Source organism: Chelonoidis abingdonii, chromosome 3 (assembly GCF_003597395.2).
Source record: "Chelonoidis abingdonii isolate Lonesome George chromosome 3, CheloAbing_2.0, whole genome shotgun sequence".
Taxonomy (NCBI): Eukaryota; Metazoa; Chordata; order Testudines; family Testudinidae; genus Chelonoidis; species Chelonoidis abingdonii.
Window position 1 is genome coordinate 175,519,893 of NC_133771.1, and position 16,996 is coordinate 175,536,888.

At 41.4% G+C, this 16,996-nt stretch overlaps 1 protein-coding gene across 2 annotated transcripts in view; it reads left to right on the forward strand.

Moving 5' to 3' along the window:
* Positions 1-16,996, forward strand: part of KCNH1 (potassium voltage-gated channel subfamily H member 1) — a 336,977-nt gene that overhangs the window by 85,239 nt on the left and 234,742 nt on the right. For both annotated transcript variants that reach the window (XM_032762968.1, XM_032762969.1), the window contains one exon: positions 5,371-5,800. In XM_032762968.1, the coding sequence (XP_032618859.1) occupies positions 5,371-5,800 (430 nt within the window). The remainder of the gene's footprint in view (positions 1-5,370; positions 5,801-16,996) is intronic.

Below are 16,996 nucleotides of genomic sequence, written 5' to 3' on the forward strand. Positions count from 1 at the left end.
TAACTACTCTACTTTTGCAGTTACTGTATAGGATGTTAAATATGTAACTAAATATACATGTTTGGGCAATGTGAGCAAACTAGTACAAAAACAATAATTAGAGCTGGTCAGAAAAACTATGAAGGAACTAGGGCTGTCAAGTGATTAAAAAATTAATCATGATTAATCTTATGATAAAAAAATCTCTACTAATCCCACAATTAATCACGCTGTTAATAACAATCATTTATTTAAATATTTTTGGATGTTTTCTACATTTTCAAATTGATTTCAATTACAACACAGAATACAAGGTGTACAGTGCTCATTTGATATTTTTTATTCCAAATATTTGCACTGTAAAAAACAAAAGAAATATATTTTTTCAATTCACCGAATACAAGTACTGTAGTGGAATCTCTTTATCATGAAAGTTGAACTTACAAATGTAGAATTACGTACAAAAAATACTGCATTCAAAAATAAAACCATGTCAAACTTTAGAGCCTACATGTCCACTCGGTCCTATTTCTTGTTCAGCCAATAGCTAAGACAAACAAGTTTGTTTACATTTACAGAAGATAATACTGCCAGCTTCTTATTTACAATGTCACCTGAAAGTGAGAATAGGCATTTGCATGGCACTGTTGTAGCCGGCATCGCAAGGTATTTACGTGCCAGATGCGCTAAAGTTTCATATGTCCCTTCATACTTCAATCACCATTCCAGAGGACATGTCCATGCTGATGATGGGTTCTGCTCAATAACGATCCAAAGCTGGGCAGACTGATGCATGTTCATTTTCATCATTTGAGTCAGATGCCACCAGCAGAAAGTTGATTTTCTTGTTTGGTGGTTCAGGTTCTATAGTTTCGCATCTGAGTGTTGCTCTTTAGAGACTTCTGAAGCATGCTCCACACCTCATCCCTCTCAGATTTTTGGAAGGCACTTCAGATTCTTAAACCTTGGGTCAAGTGCTGTAGCTATTTTTAGAAATCTCACATTGGTACCTCTTTGCATTTTGTCAAATCTGCAAGTGAAGTGTTCTTAAAACAACACATGTGCTGGTCATCATCCAGACTGCATATACATGAAATATATGTTGCAGAATGCGGTAAAACAGAGCAGGAGACATACAATTCTACCCCTCAAGGAGTTCAGTCACAAATTTAATTAACACATTATTTTTTTAATTATGAGCGTCCATCAGCATGTGAAAGCATGTTCCTCTGGAATGGTGGCTGAAGCATGAAGGGGCATACGAATGTTTAGCATATCTGGCACGTAAATACCTTGCAATGGCCTAGCTACAAAAGTTGCCATTCGTGAAAACACCTGTTCTCACTTTCAGGTGATTGTAAATAAGAAGCAGGCAGCATTATCTCCTTAAATGTAAAACAAACTTGTTTGTCTTAGCAATTGGCTGAACAAGAAGTAGGACTGTGGGACTTGTAGGCTCTAAAGTTTTACATTGTTTTGTTTTGAGTGCAGTTATGTAACAAAAAAAAATCTACATTTGTTAAGTTGCATTTTTCATGATAAGAGATTGCACTACAGTACTTGTATGAGGTGAATTGAAAAATACTATTTCTTTATCATTTTTACAGTGCAAATATTTGTAATAAAAATAATATATAAAGTGAGCACTGTACACTTTGTATTCTGTGTTGTAATTAGAAATCACTATATTTGAAAGGTAGAAAACATCCAAAAATATTTAATACATTTCAATTGTGTTTTTGTTGTTTTAACCATGCAATTATCGCATTATTTTTAGTTAATTCATGACTTAACTTGCGATTACATCGACAGCCTAGAAGGAACTTTCCATGGGAGAATGCAGTTCAGTGTACTGCTTTGGAAAATTGGTTGTTTTAACAGGGAAGTTCATTTTCAGAGAAAGAAATGATGAGGAAGCCGGCCAAAGACAATTTTAGGATTATGAAATTGTGTGTGATTTTGTGAAATTACTTAATTCTTTTTTATATTTCCTATTTATTAAGTATGAATTTGGGTCACTTTTACTGATCCATTTTTGGGGGAAGGGGCATTTTCTTCACAGGACATGTTGTATTTTTGGTATTTGTTCCAAGTGTTGGAATGAGCAACTTCAAATCTCAGACCTTTGTGAACAGAAGTTCCATCCAAGCACGCTCTAACGTTAGCATTTTTGGAACCTGTTTCTTTAGTGATGATCTGTAATCTTAGTAGGCCTCATTTTGCAACTGTGTTTAGCTGATCAGATGCAATATTGCATAGTCTCGTTTTAGCTTCTATATCTGTGATTGCACTTAAATGCTATATTCTTAAACAGGGTGAGGCAAACTGGGGTGGGAATGGGGGGTGGGGGGGCCTGAGGACTTGAACGTCCCTTCCCCAGGTTACGCCCTGCCCCTCCGCTGAGCCCCCCCTTCCACATGTGTGTGGGGGTGCAGCTTCTCTGGGGTGGGGTTGGGGGGGCGGTTGCCGTGGCGCAGTTGCCAGGGTGCCCGGAAGTCCCTGGTTTGTCAGGAGACAGTTGCCATAGCGATGGGGAAAAGACCACCAGGGCCTGTGATGGGAACCACGGGAGGGGGGAATGGATGCGTAGTCCCCCCTCCCCCCAGGGGCAACGATTGCCCCCACATGGGGCCCTGCTGATTCCAACCGGCCCCTCCCCCCCTGCTCCCCTCCCCTTATCCAACCCTCCCTGCTCCCCACCCACTTACCATGCCACTCAGAGCACCAGGATTGGCAGCCATAAGTAGTACACCGTAAGTAGCACATTCCTACGGGGAACAATTTAATACATTACACCTATGGCTCTTGCAGCTGAGGCTGTGGGGGAGGGGTGGGGGCTAGCCTCCCTGGCCAGGAGCTCAAGGGCCAGGCAGGATGGTCCCATGGGCTGGATGTGGCCGGCGAGCTGTAGTTTGCCCACCTCTGATCTAAACCCTACCAGTTGTCTGCATTTTATTGTGGGCACAGAATTGAAGGCCCAATTTATTTGTGTATGAAAAGCTGTGCCTGCAAAAACTGAGGCCCAGCTGTAAATCAGGCCCTGAATAATAACATGGCATATTAATGTTACGTTGATGGTCTTTGCATGTCGTATTATTACATAAACAGGCATAGGTGTGTTGGGGGAAACACAGGGCTATGTCTTGACATTAGAGGACAGATACCTAAAGGAGGGCAAAACCTGCATGTGAATACTCAAATGGCCATTTAAGACTCCAAAGTAGGGAACTGGGTTTGCAAATGATTGGTTAGATTTTCCCTTCCCTGATTTTCATGTATGTGTAAATTGCGTTTTGCTGCTCTATTAGAGTTACAGATATTTCTGCAGGGCTACCTACCATGTCCTCTATTGTGGAATAGGCCATACATCCCTTCTTGTGCTTAAACCTTTGAATTTCAAGCAACCTATCATACTCCTTCTGTCAATGAAGTACAGCTCAGAATGGCAGAAATGGGAAAGGTGGGCTTACCTGTCCATCTGGGGAACAAGGCGTGTGTGTGTGTGTGTGCGCAGTTTTGAAAGCTAATATGTGATTTGATTCCTGGTTAGATATGAAGGGAACACATCACTTTAGGCACTTTTTTTCTAAATCTCTACAAATTATTCTGTTTGTTAGAAATATCACTGTCCCCTTTGGACATGTTCGTGAGCACAATTAGCAGAAGCACTTTATTGGTAAAACATCTAGCAGTGACTAAGTGTCATTTTTTTCAAAATGGGTAAATATAGTCATGACAAATCCATGAAATAAAGAGAAGAATTGATTGCTTTGGTCCTCAAAGGACTTATGTGAATATGTAAATCATATGTTATTAGCTAAATTAAATTGTTCTGCAACATTAAACAAGCCTAAACTCAAACATTGAGACAAATTATATGTAAGCATGACTGAACAGCTTTCAGTAAAACCTGGTGACCAGAATTATGCATTTCCAGAAACATTTATTAAAACAGCTTAAAAGTTGATTGGAGATCTTACTTAAATCTTTTTAGTAAGAGGCAGTTCCTGTGGCTGGTAAATCAGGTATATGAGCTCACCCAAAATGTTTGGTTTTTGTTTTCTTTTAATTTTCTTTCTGTAAATTTGTGGTATAAATCTGGATAATGTTGATACTTAGCATTATGTAATGCTTTAGATGTGAGATTTTGAAGCCCAGTGGGAGCTTTATCATATCTACTGCAAAGATGTGTCCATGAAGAATATTTATTGAAGTTTTCAAAATGCCTAGTGATTTGCGGGGGCCTTAGTTTTTGGGTGCCCAAGTTCAGATATTTTGAAGGGCCCTGGTTTTTAGAGGGTGGGTTCTCGGCACTTTCAGAAAATCTGGTTCCTTTAAGGTATTGTGATGGGCCTCCTAATATTGAGGAATCCAAAAACCCTAGACATTTTTAGCCTTTGTAGTTAATCTTTGTGGCACATCTGAGGTAGCTGTGGGAAGTATTATTCCCATCTTCCAGAAGGGGGAACTGGGGGCTTGTCTACACTGTGATATTGTCAACAAAACTTTTGTCTTTCATGGATACTTAAAAAAGCTCCCCCGCGAAAGACACAAGTTTTGCCAACGCAAATGGCAGTGTGAATGCAGCTTTGTCGACAGGAGTGCTCTCCTGCCAGCAAAGCTAATGCCGCTCACAGGCTGGAAGTATTTTGTCATCAAAAGTGCTGACAAAATACCAACAAAGAGCGTTTACACATGCTGACTTTTAGCGCCTTGTCGCTAAAAGCTGTGTAGTATAGACAAGCCCGAAGCCTGCGAGGTGAAGCAACTTGCCCAAGGCTACGCAGTGAGTCAGTGGCAGGGCTTGGATTAGAGCACTTGTCTCCAAACACTGAGCTCATTCCACTACATATGATGTGTCTCAAATCTATCTGATATATAAGCACAATAATAAAAAGCCTAAACTGGTCTTTGTTTGCAGGTAATCTCTGTTCTATTCATTTATTGGCCCATATTTTCATCCAGCCTCAAAGTAGCATCTAAATATTCACAACCAATCTCATCACAAAATTGGGCTCGCAAATGAGACTTCCCTATTCACATAAGATGCTTCTTCACATGCATAGATGAAACCTATGAACTTGTAGCAAAGCTAAGACATGGCTGTATATTTGATCAACTCTAGCTTGCATTATGCATATTTCAAACAGTCTGAAATGAGAGATTCAAAAATAAACCCAAGGCATGTGAAAGTGAATCAAAACAGAAGAGAAGGTTTGCATGGTCCCCTGAAAACACAGGCCACTGAGCTTCATATGCTTCACTGTAATGTTGCTTTATAGGCATGTGACAGTGGCAAGTTTGCATGCCTAGATTATGAAAACTGTTGATAGAAAACATTAAATAATGTAATGATGAATTCTAATAGCCTCCTCTGCTTTACCCTTTTAGGGAATCAGTAGCCTGTTCAGTTCACTGAAAGTCGTCCGACTTCTTCGGCTGGGTCGTGTGGCTCGGAAGTTGGATCATTACATTGAGTATGGAGCAGCTGTCTTGGTTCTGCTGGTGTGTGTGTTTGGTCTGGCAGCTCACTGGTTGGCTTGCATTTGGTACAGCATTGGAGATTATGAAGTTATCAATGAGGATACAAACACAATCCGAACGGAGAGTTGGCTCTACCAGCTGGGGGAGTCCATAGGAACGCCTTATCGGTTTAACACGACGGGTTCGGGGAAATGGGAAGGGGGGCCAAGCAAGGATTCTGTTTATATCTCCTCGTTGTACTTCACAATGACTAGCCTCACCAGTGTTGGATTTGGGAACATTGCCCCCACTACAGATGGAGAGAAGATCTTTGCAGTTGCTATGATGATGATTGGCTGTAAGTACCAGAGACTTCATTTTTTTTTTTTTCATACACAACCTATAATGTCTTCCGGTGCATGTTAACCTTTATAAAAATTGTCCTACACAGTATCTTAAGGGTTTCTAACCAATTTTTAAAACTCAGTTTTGTGACAAAATTTAAACCTCATTACATAATGTATTCTGATTTTTCTGGTATGGTATTTTAAAGTCAAGGATGAGAAATCTTGCATTAATGTTGCATAATATTAGAATGACTTTTTCTGTAACAAAACATAGATGAATTTCTGCTTACATTTAAACCATTTGAACATGGTCATTAAAGACCATATATAGCCAATCAAATGAGAATGAAATGTATTAATGTCTGTTTGCTTTGAGGATTCTTAGAAACTAAGTCCCTAATCCTGCAAACATTTCTTTGTCTGAACAACTATATGCTGTGAAGGGTCGCACTGAAATCAATGGGACTATTCATGTATGTAGCATTACTTGTGTGTATAATGTTTGCATGATTGGGAACTAAGTGCATAATTCAAAAAATCTCATCTTTCAATTCACTGGTCTCTGTATTTCACAGTATCTAAATTTACTTATACAGCTCTTATATTCAGAGATGAAAATGCTTCCCTTAGTATATTACACAAATCAAGAGTCAAGCTGCCAGAATAGAACCTAGAATAGTGTGTTATAGAGAGCGCTGGTAGTGACACACATGTTCAGGTTTCCTAACATTTTCCCATAAGAATCTTGCTTTTTACTGTTATTTTATTTTATTCATTTATTTTTTAAGAAGCTCTAACATCTCTAGTATTTGCAGTAGGGCTCTGAAATTCAACAGAGAGAGATCTTGGGGCCAGATAAGTGCCTTTTCTTTGTTACATAAAATTCCATTCAGCTTTAATTGAGTTATAAACTGTTAAATTGCCTGTCTGTTGTCAGCAAAATGTTGCTAGGATGTCAGACCAATATCTTGAATACTAACATTGTAAAGAGACAGCAGTGCTGCTGCAAAAACAATAGCAGTACAAACTGCACAGCAAACCCTGGCTGCAGACAGTCTTGCTGTGATGGTGAGAGAGAGCTGGGTTGAAATCCCCTTACAACCTACCTTGGACTCCTCAAGTGGCTGCAGTGGCCCTTCTCGCTACCCAAGGGTAGCATCATGTAGGGCAGGAGCGCCTGGGCAGAGGAGAGAGACAGGAGGGCCTGGCTCCTTTCAGACCCAATACATGGTGCAGTAGCCTACTCCACACTCCTAAAATAGCCTCCTTCAGCTGTTAGCTAATATAATCAGCCCTATAGCGAAAGTCTGTACTGAAACTTCAGGGTTCAAACTCTGATGATGATTGATGGGGGGGAAGAAGGGAATGGGTTTGTAACAACTGACACACAAGAATTTTTCACCTTTTTCCCTTAATAAAACAAATCATAGGAAATTAGTTAACATGCTCTTAATATTTTTGTGTGTGTTTTTGTTTTTAAGTTGCAAAATCAAGCACCCAAGTTGCCAGTGCAACCTTAATTCAACCCCCTTGTGCATCATGATATAGTTTTGTAATTGCATGATTAAACCCTTTTTGCTGCAGAGGACTCCTACCTCATTCAAGATGGACCTGCTTTTGGGGTGAAGCAGGGCTGTGTAGTGAATGATGCTGTTTGTCGGTCTCCTGCCTCATTTGTTTCAGAGTAGGAAGCTGTGAAGTAAATGAAGGAAAAAGGATGATCTCATGGCTAAGGCAGTCAAACACCACACAGGAGAATTCAGTTCTATCCCAGTCTGTGTTGCAGAGCTCCTGTGTGATGCTGAGCAAGTCACTTAAGTCATAATGTTGTCAAGTGAACACTAAAAATTTGTTCCTTATTTTATGGGCACCCAGACTGAGGCACCTGAGGTCTGATTTGCAGAACTGCAGATCACTCATACCTACAACTGGGGTCAATGGGAGCTGTGGATGCTCAGTACCTCCAGAAGTGTGATCTGGAGGAATGAGCACAGAGTTGGGAGGCGAGGTCATGAATTCTAATCCTGATTCTGTCACTGATTCACCAAAGTCTTGCTTGTCTCAGTTTTTCCATCTGTAAAATAAAAAGAATAATATGTGGAGATTAATATTTGAGTCACTTGGTTGTAACAATAATGGGTGCCTTAGAAATGACAATGAGGGAATAAATAATTCCATATTCAGTGCAAGGTTTGGATAGTGAGCTCCAGTCTTATTTACTGCTATTCACTGAATGATGATAAAAAGAAATATTGAACACTTACATTCCTTACTCGCTGTCCATCTTGAATACAGAATGAGGCAGGTCTCCTGTGGGGGAAAAATACTAAATGATCATGTAATTAGACTGTATCATTATGTGTACCTGTGTACGCATACAAGGGTGCACAATTAAGGATGCACAGGCAACCTTGATTCTGGCCTTTCCGAACGTTTAAGTGCTTAACATTGCATCCTAAGTATTCTTTGGTTATTGTGGTTATTTATAGAGTGCCAAATGTGTATAAGACACTGTGTACAGATCATGTGAGGTGCTTTTAGGTAAAAACTGTGATGGGCCAAATTCTCAGCTGGTGAAAATCAACACAACTCTATTGATGTCGATGGATCTACACCAGCTAAGGAGCTGGCCCCATATGTTTAGAGATGCCCAGCTAAATCCTACTTTAAATTAAAAAGTCTGACTTACCCTGCTTACCCTTGTGAACCTTTGTTCCTGGTTGGTAAACATCGACTCCGATGGGACTGCTTGACTGAGTAAATGGGACAACTCATGGGAGTTAATGATAACTGAAGGGTTCACAATTGAGTTTGTGTTATCTGTATTGCATTTACTGTATTACATTTCTACTGACTTTCTAGTTACACGATGCTCAGTAACATGAGCTGTGAACAAAAAATTGGAGCAAAGCTTGAACCAATCACACAGACTCCTTCTCCAGCAGTAGCTTGACACAGATTGGAAAGAATATGTCTAAGTCACCTGAAATCAGTATGACAGACCAAGCAAATGGAAACCTGGTGCTCTCTCTTAATAAGAGATCATATGATAAATAAATTCAAACTTTTTTTAAATCTTTGGAAAAATGGCTAAAACAAACACTTCAATAGGCTTCATGTATAAATTGATTTGAATCAAAGTGCGTGACTTGTGGAGATAAAAGAGAATTAGGTGATAAATTATGGAAATTACTTCCATAGAGGTCTTTTACATTACCTTCACTTTTGAGACATTTTAATTACAGTAGAGACCAAGATGACAGAAGAGCGAAAAGCTAGTGGATATTCTGTGGACAATGGAATGAAGAAATATTTTCTGGACAAACGGCCTTTGGGACAGATCCTGCAGGCTACAGTGCATACCTGAGAGGTGGTGAGCACCCTCAGCTCCCATGACTTTAAAAGGAGTTAAGGGTGTGCTCAGTGTGTTACTGGATCATGTGTTAATGCAAAGGACAGTACCTTAAATTCAGAATAAGCAAATATGCCTAATACTGTCTTATTTTTCCTTCCCATGACTATGTGGAAAAACGTGTATGCTCTGACTTCTCAGAATAATGTTCCAGTGGCTAAATGTTCTCTAAATGCTTCTGGAATCATCCTCAAAATGCTAATAATCCAATGCCTGATAGTTTCTTCTGGTGAAGAAAACAAAGGGCCTGACTCCTTGCTTATCCCAAAACTCCAGTTGAAGTCAGTGTGAGTTGAAGAGGTGCAAGGAATGCAGATCAAGCCCAGAATTTGTTCCTGCTGTGATGTTCTTCCCACTCCTCTTCCAAATGACAAATCTTTCAGAGCTGCATGAAATAGTTTTATTGTTCTTGGCATGGAGGGACACCTTATGGCTAGCTTCTGATAGATTTTATGACCTTGAGTGGCAATTCTTATCATACAAATATTATTGCTTTGGGATAGATATACTGTATTTTTCCTCCTTCAGTTTTACAATTTGCATGTGCTAATGTTTTCTTTGGGTACTGCTGACAGGTTCTAGCCAGGGCATTGTGTTGTGATCTCAGGTGATACTGGCATGAAATGTTGCACAGTAATTATACATGTTGGGTGTGGTGTTCTTTTATTATGTAATGTCTGCTAAAGAGACCAGTAACAATCCACTGCATCTCATATCTTGACACCAATTAAGACGATGTCTGAGATTAGAATCAGGAGATAGTCTTCTACTCTGCTTTTTATTTTCAATTCCCTATTATGTGCTGTGTGCATCTTGGTTTATATATATTTAAATAGATAACTCAGCACTTCTGCATAGGTATTGCAAGGCCATGCTCATTGGGGTTTATTATTGTGTAGACATGGCCTCCTGTGGTATTTTTATACGTAAAGTGTTCCATGTTGTGATGCATGAGTGGGTTCATAAGGCAAAGTCAAAGTCTATCTAGCCTAAAGTGTCTCACATCTTCTCTAAATGCTTTAGAAAACTTCCTGAGAAGTCTAATAATCCAAGGCAAGCTAGTTACTGATGGTGAAGAAAACAAAAGGTCCAATACTGTATTCCTTGCTTTCACCCAAACTCCTCACACCGTGACTTAATAGAGGTTTGTCTTGCAGATGTCGCCCCCCTGACTGCCAATGGGATAATGTCCCTGTGGCAACTACAATCTTTATTCACATTATTAGTAGGAAAGCTTGTATTTAGCTGTGTCTTTATACACTGAACAGGTGGGAACAGAGAAGAGGAGCCAATCCCATATGATCAGGCAGGTCTCCACTGACCACCACTAAGCACTCTGAAGATGGCTGGTGACAGAATTCGGCAGTGCCTTGGGCAGCTGATCAGTGCCCTTGCTGTAGTGTTTGTAGTGCAGCTTCAGCACTTTAGGTGCAGTGGGGTAACCAAGATAACTGACACAGCCTGAATCAATTGTTCCAACCAGCCCAGGAGGGGTTGGACTGCTCCAAAAGGGTAGAGGGCCTGGCCAAGGCCTCCCCACAGTCAGCAGACTAATGATGAGCCCTACTTGGACCTGGTATGTGGGAAACAATTGGGGGGCGGGGGGACAATCAGAAGAGGAGCCAGTATTGGTTTAGGAAATCTAGGAATTGAGCACAGTCGCCACTAAACTTGTCTGGGAGTGGGACCTTTGGCTCCCAGGAGACAAGAGCCAGGGTTGCCAGTGGAACTGCCTGGGCTGCATTCTGTACCTGCAGGATGGACACCTATATATGCAAGTTCTGTATGGCCCCAAGCAGCTTCGCCAAGGAAAAACCTGGTTTGAGTGGGGTCTATGGCAATGAGGTGGGCTCCTGTGCTTTGCATTGGGCTACTCAAACTGTAGCCAACTGGGCTGTTGGCAGTCAAGCCTAGTGGTGGAAGTGAGAATTCAACCTATGAGTTAGAGCTGGGTCTAGGATGGGCAGTGTCCAGGAAACAAGCTAAGGGTCAATACTGGAGGCACAGAAGCCAAATGCCAGAGCCAGAGGGCAAACTGGAGTTGTAAACTAGAGGCAGCTCCAGAGCTCAAAGTCAGAATCAAGCTGGAGGGGAGCAGGGTCTAGAATAAGGGCAAGCACAGATGCAGGCATGCTGTGCACTGAGCAGTCACTGATCTGAGGTGGGGGACAGACTGCTAAACCAGCAGCTTATGATGGGCAGGGGTCACTGCCAGTTTCAAGACAGTAAGTTGGTTGCCTAGCCGTGAAGTTAGGGAGCAGGTCAGTAGCTCATCTAGGTCCCTGATACCCTCCAACCATTCTGAAACACAGCTAGGAACACTATTGCATTGCAACAGTTGTCACTTCACTCTACTCCAAACCCCTCAGCCCCAGAGCCCACATCCCCAGCTCGAACCCTCACCCCCCTCACACACCCCAACCCTCTGAGCCAGTCCAGTGAAAATGAGGGCAGGAGGGAGGATGAGGAGAGTGAGCGACAGAGGGGGGCAAGGCATTCAGTTTTGTGTGAGTAGAAAGTTGGCGACCCTAGGACCAGATGGCATTCACCCAAGAGTTCTGAAGGAACTCAAATGTGAAATTGCAGAACTACTAACTACAGTTTGTAACCTATCATTTAAATCAGTGTCTGTACCAAATGACTGGAGGATAGCTAATGTGATGCCAATTTTTAAAAGGGGCTCCAGAGCTGATCCTGGCAAATACAGGCTGGTAAACCTGACTTCACTACCAGGCAAACTGGTGGAAACTTCATTAAAGAACAAAATTGTCAGACCCGTAGATGAACATAATTTGTTGGGGATTTAAGTGGTATCCAGTAGTAACAGGCAGAACAAAGTGAATTACCAAGCAAAATAAAATAAATCACGCTAGTCTAAACCTGATACAGTAAGGAAACTGAATACAGATAAAACGTCACCCTCAGCTGTTTCAATAAGCTTCAATCACAGACTGGATGCCTTCCTCGTCTGGGCACAATCTTTTCCCCTGGTACAGCTCTTGTTCCAGCTCAGGTGGTAGCTAGGGAATTTCTCACAATTGCAGGCCCCTTTGTTCTGTTCTACCCACTTATATATCTTTTACATAAGGTGGGAATCCTTTATCCCTCTCTGGGTTCCCACCTTTCCTTCTAAATGGAAAAGCACCAAGTTAAAGATGGATTCCAGTTCAGGTGACATGATCACATGGCACTGAGAGACTTCATTACCCACTTGCCAGCACACATGTATACAGGAAGACTTACAAGTAAAACAAAGCCATCTGCAGTCAATTATCCTGTTTTATGGGCGCCATCAAGATTCCAAACCACCATTAACGGCCCACACTTTGCATAATTACAATAGGCCCTCAGAGTTATATTTCATATGTATAGTTTCAGATACAAGAATGATACATTCATACAAATAGGATGAACACACTCAGTAGATTATAAGCTTTGTAATGGTACCTTACAAGAGACCTTTTGCATGAAGCATATTCCAGTTACATTATATTCACACTTATTAGCATATTTTCATAAAATCATATAGGGTGAAATGTCACAGTGGTCAACAAGCATGTGGACAAGGGAGATCCCTTGGATATAGTGTACTTAGATTTTCAGAAAGCGTTTAAGAAGATCCCTCACCAAAGGCTCTTAAGCAAAGTAAGCTGTCATGGGATAAGAGGGAAGGTTCTCTCATGAATTCGTAACTGGTTAAAAGAACAAAGGGTAGGAATAAATGGTCAGTTTTCAGAATGGAGAGAGGTAAATAGTGGTGTCGGTACCAGTGCTATTCAACGTATTCATAAATGATCTGGAAAAAGGGGTAAACAGTGAGGTGGCAAAATTTGTAGATGATACAAAAATACTCAAGGTAGTTAAGTCCTAAGCAGACTGCGAAGAGTTACAAAAGGATCTCACAGAACTGGTGACTGGGCAACAAAATGGCAGATGAAATTCAATATTGATAAGTGCAAAGTAATGCACCTTGAAAAACATAATCCCAACTCTACATATAAAATGATGGGGTCAAAATTAGCTCTTACAACTCAAGAAAGAGATCTTGGAGTCATTGTGGATAGTTCTCTGAAAACAACCGCTCAATGTGCTTCAGCAGTCAAAAAAGCGAACAAAATGTTGGGCAATCATTAGGAAAGCGATAGATAATAAGACAGAAATATAATATTGCCTCTCTATAAATTCATAGTCTGCCCACATCTTGAATACTGGAGCTGGTCTCCCCATCTCAAAAAGATATACTGGAATTGGAAAAGGTTCAGAAAAGGGCAACCAAAATGATTAGGAGCATGGAACAGCTTTCTTTTGAGGTGAGATTAAGAAGACTAGGGGGAGTTTTAGCTTGGAAAAGAGATGACTAAGGGGGGATATGATAGATGTCTATAAAATGATGATTGGTGTAGAGAAAATAAATAAGGATGTGTTATTTACTCCTCATAACACAAGAACTAGGGGGTCACAAAATGAAATTAATAGGCAGCAGGTTTAAAATAAACTAAAGGAAGTATTTTTTCACATGATGCACAGTCAACCTGTGGAACTCCTTACCAGAGGATGTTGTGAAGGCCAAGACTATAACAAGGTTAAAAAAAGAACTAGATAAGTTCATAGAGGATAGGTCCATCAATGGCTATTACCCAGGATGGGCAGGGATGGTGTCCCTAGCCTCTGTTTGCCAGAAGCTGGGAATAGGCGATGGGATGGATCACTTGATGACTACCTGTTCTGTTCATTCCCTCTGGGGCACCTGGCATTGGCTACTGTCAGAAGGCAGGATATTGGGCTAGATGGACCTTTGGTCTGATCCAGTGTGGCCGTTCATATGTTGAATTGTGTCCAGTAAGTGTAAGGGAATTGCAAAAGGCTGTGAAATGGTTCCTAACTTGCACACATGTGCTATTCTTTCTGAGGAGTTGGCTAAATGTGTGAGTGTACACCAGGATATGGAACCTCCTGAATCTCACACCACACGCTCTTACTGGCCCTTGTCACTATATGCATACTGAAGCATTGCTCAAAAAGAGTAGAAGAAAGGTAGCATAGGCAACCTTTTTACATCCCCCGCCTTCTTTTTGTCCTTTACTAGGACAACAGATTCCTTTCGGTGAGAGTGAGTGTAATGTAAAAGGAGATTAAGAGCTTGTACATTTCATTATAAGCAAAGTAAAGGTCTGTGTGTATTAATGGCACGTATTGGGGCTTTGCTGAAAGAGGGCAGAGTTAAGGTTGCATGAACAACTGTAACTGTGTTTTCTGATCTTCAGAAATTTGTGTTTTGCTCAACTCCGTGTTCTGCAAGAAGACAACATACCACCCAGCAACCTTAAGGCAGAGTGTAGTTTTTTGCCACTGAATTGCTACAGGAAAGACTGGTAAATGCTGCCAATAATGCTCTTTGACAGAAAAAAAAATTACAGTATTAAATTCAGCGTAACAGCTAGCTGAGTCTACTGGTTATTGTGTCTTAATAGTGGGACAGCAGAGATAATTTACTATTGCTGAGTAAGTTTGCTAAACTCCTAAACCGTCCCCCTCATCCCCCCACAAAGTATTTCCAGACAGCATAGAGTATAATTGTTAATTTCTTATTTCAAAATAATTTTACCACTAATAATGTTTGTTACACATCTGTCTACTCTCTAAAGAACTTTCTGCTGGTGAGCTCCCAATGGCACATATAAAAACTTAAAAAGCAATCTGTCTAGTGTATTGCCTGCTTAGTGCCTTGCTTCAACAAAAAAACCCCAACCAAACAAAAAAGCAACTTGGAAAAAAGAGGTAAAGCAGATTGCTGATTACAATTTGAATAGAAAGGGATGTAGCTGACACCTCTCTTATTTTAATGACTTTTTATTGAAAATGTAAATCTACACTTCAGTCAGAAATCATAGATTATTAGGGTTGGAAGGGATCTCAGGAGATCATCTATTCTCACCCCCTGCTCAAAGCAGGACCAATCCCCAAATTGCCCCCTCAGGGATTGAATTCACAAACCTGGGTTTAGTGGGCTAATGCTCAAACAACTGAGCTATCCCTCCCCCCACCTGAAAAAGTAATAGGAAATATACCAATCTCCTAGAACTGGAAGGGACCTTGAAAGGTCATCAAGTCCAGCCCCCTGCCTTCACTAGGAGGACCAATTTTTGCCCTACATCTCTAAGTGGCCACTTCAAGGATTGATCTCACAACCCTGGGTTTAGCAGGCCAATGCTCAAGCCACTGAGCTATCCCTACCCCTGTGCTTTTACAGTTGAAGATATCTGAGGATGCTCAAGTACTTTAGATGTTGTTCAGGCCCCATAAAATTGTTATATATAGTTGTAGATTAAGGTCAGAAGGGATCATTATGAACACAGAACATAGAGCCCCACCCAAGAATTTCTGCACCACATCCATAAAGATCTGCTATAGCTCAAACAGAAGTTAAGAAAGCCACCAAACTTCAGTTAAAGACTTCAAGTGATGGAGAATCCACCATGCCCATAGGTAATTTATTCCAATGATTATGTTACCCTCACCGTTAAAGATGTGTTCCTTATTTCTAGTCTGAATCTATCCAGCTTCTGCTTCCAACCCCTGGATCTCATTAGGTCTTTTCCTGCGAGTTTAAAGAGATATCTACTGTTAGAAATCTCTCCCCCATGTAAATACCTTTAGACTGTGATCAAGTTATCTCTTACCCTTCTCTTAGATATCAGATATTGTTCTCAAATCCATTTTACACATAAGTAAACTGAGGCATAAAAGGGTAAAATAGCATGCCTGCCTTTTCACAAGTACTGGGAATAGAAGCATGAGACATTAACCTATATACCAAATGCGATTATTATATTTATGTTCCCAGTCTCTACCATTCATGAGTCTTATAATTGACAAAAAATCTGAACATTAGATGGTTCATCCAGGGTTTCTCAGGGATGGTTCCCCAATCACAGCCTTCCTGCAGAAGGTAGCCATTGTCCCGTCTGGATGAACTGATTGACCTGAGTATCAGAATTGACGAGTGGCACCATGAACGTGTCCAAGCCCTGCCAGTGCCCCTGCTTCCTACCTCTCAACTGTGCACCCTGCTCCAGGGCCTGGAACCCATGTAGGACCACCCATGCCTGGGTGAGGCTGAGAAGAACCATTGCTGAACTTTCAGGCCTGTGTCTGGGTTGTGGGGGCAGTGGATGCTTCGCCTTGAGATGCCCTGCAACTGTCTGACGAGCTTCGAGATCAGGAGATGCCAAGGTCAGGTTGGGCTGATTCCTTTTAACCTCCACGTGCCTTTGTCGGGATGGCAGCAACTGCGAATTCACCCCTGATGTGTCTCTGATTGCCATTACAGGACCTACTCTAGACAAGACTAGCAGTCTACCTGGAGGATCTGGCTAACTTGGGAGCTTCCAGCAATTTTATGGACCAGGATGTGGTTAAGGTCCAAGGGATTACGGACATGCATAAAAATTCCCTGGATTTGGTTGAAACTATTGATGAGTCATTCCTAGCCTCAGGGCTGGTCACCCACCAGACCACCCCCTAAGGGGTCATTACACTCCAGGAGTACCAGGAAACTCTGCAGTTTGGATTAACTCGGGCACCCCCTCTCTCCAGTCATCCTGAGAATGCCCTGGCTCACTTCCCCTGACCCCTGTATCCGTTGGCAAAAAGGGACAATATTCTTTTGCTCCCAGTACTGCCAATGATTCTCCCTTCCAGAGGCCACAGAAAGAATTGGTATCCTCTGCAGCTCATGTCATCATTTGGGGAATCTATGCTGGAAGAGAATGGGCCCATGGGAGTTGGCTATACC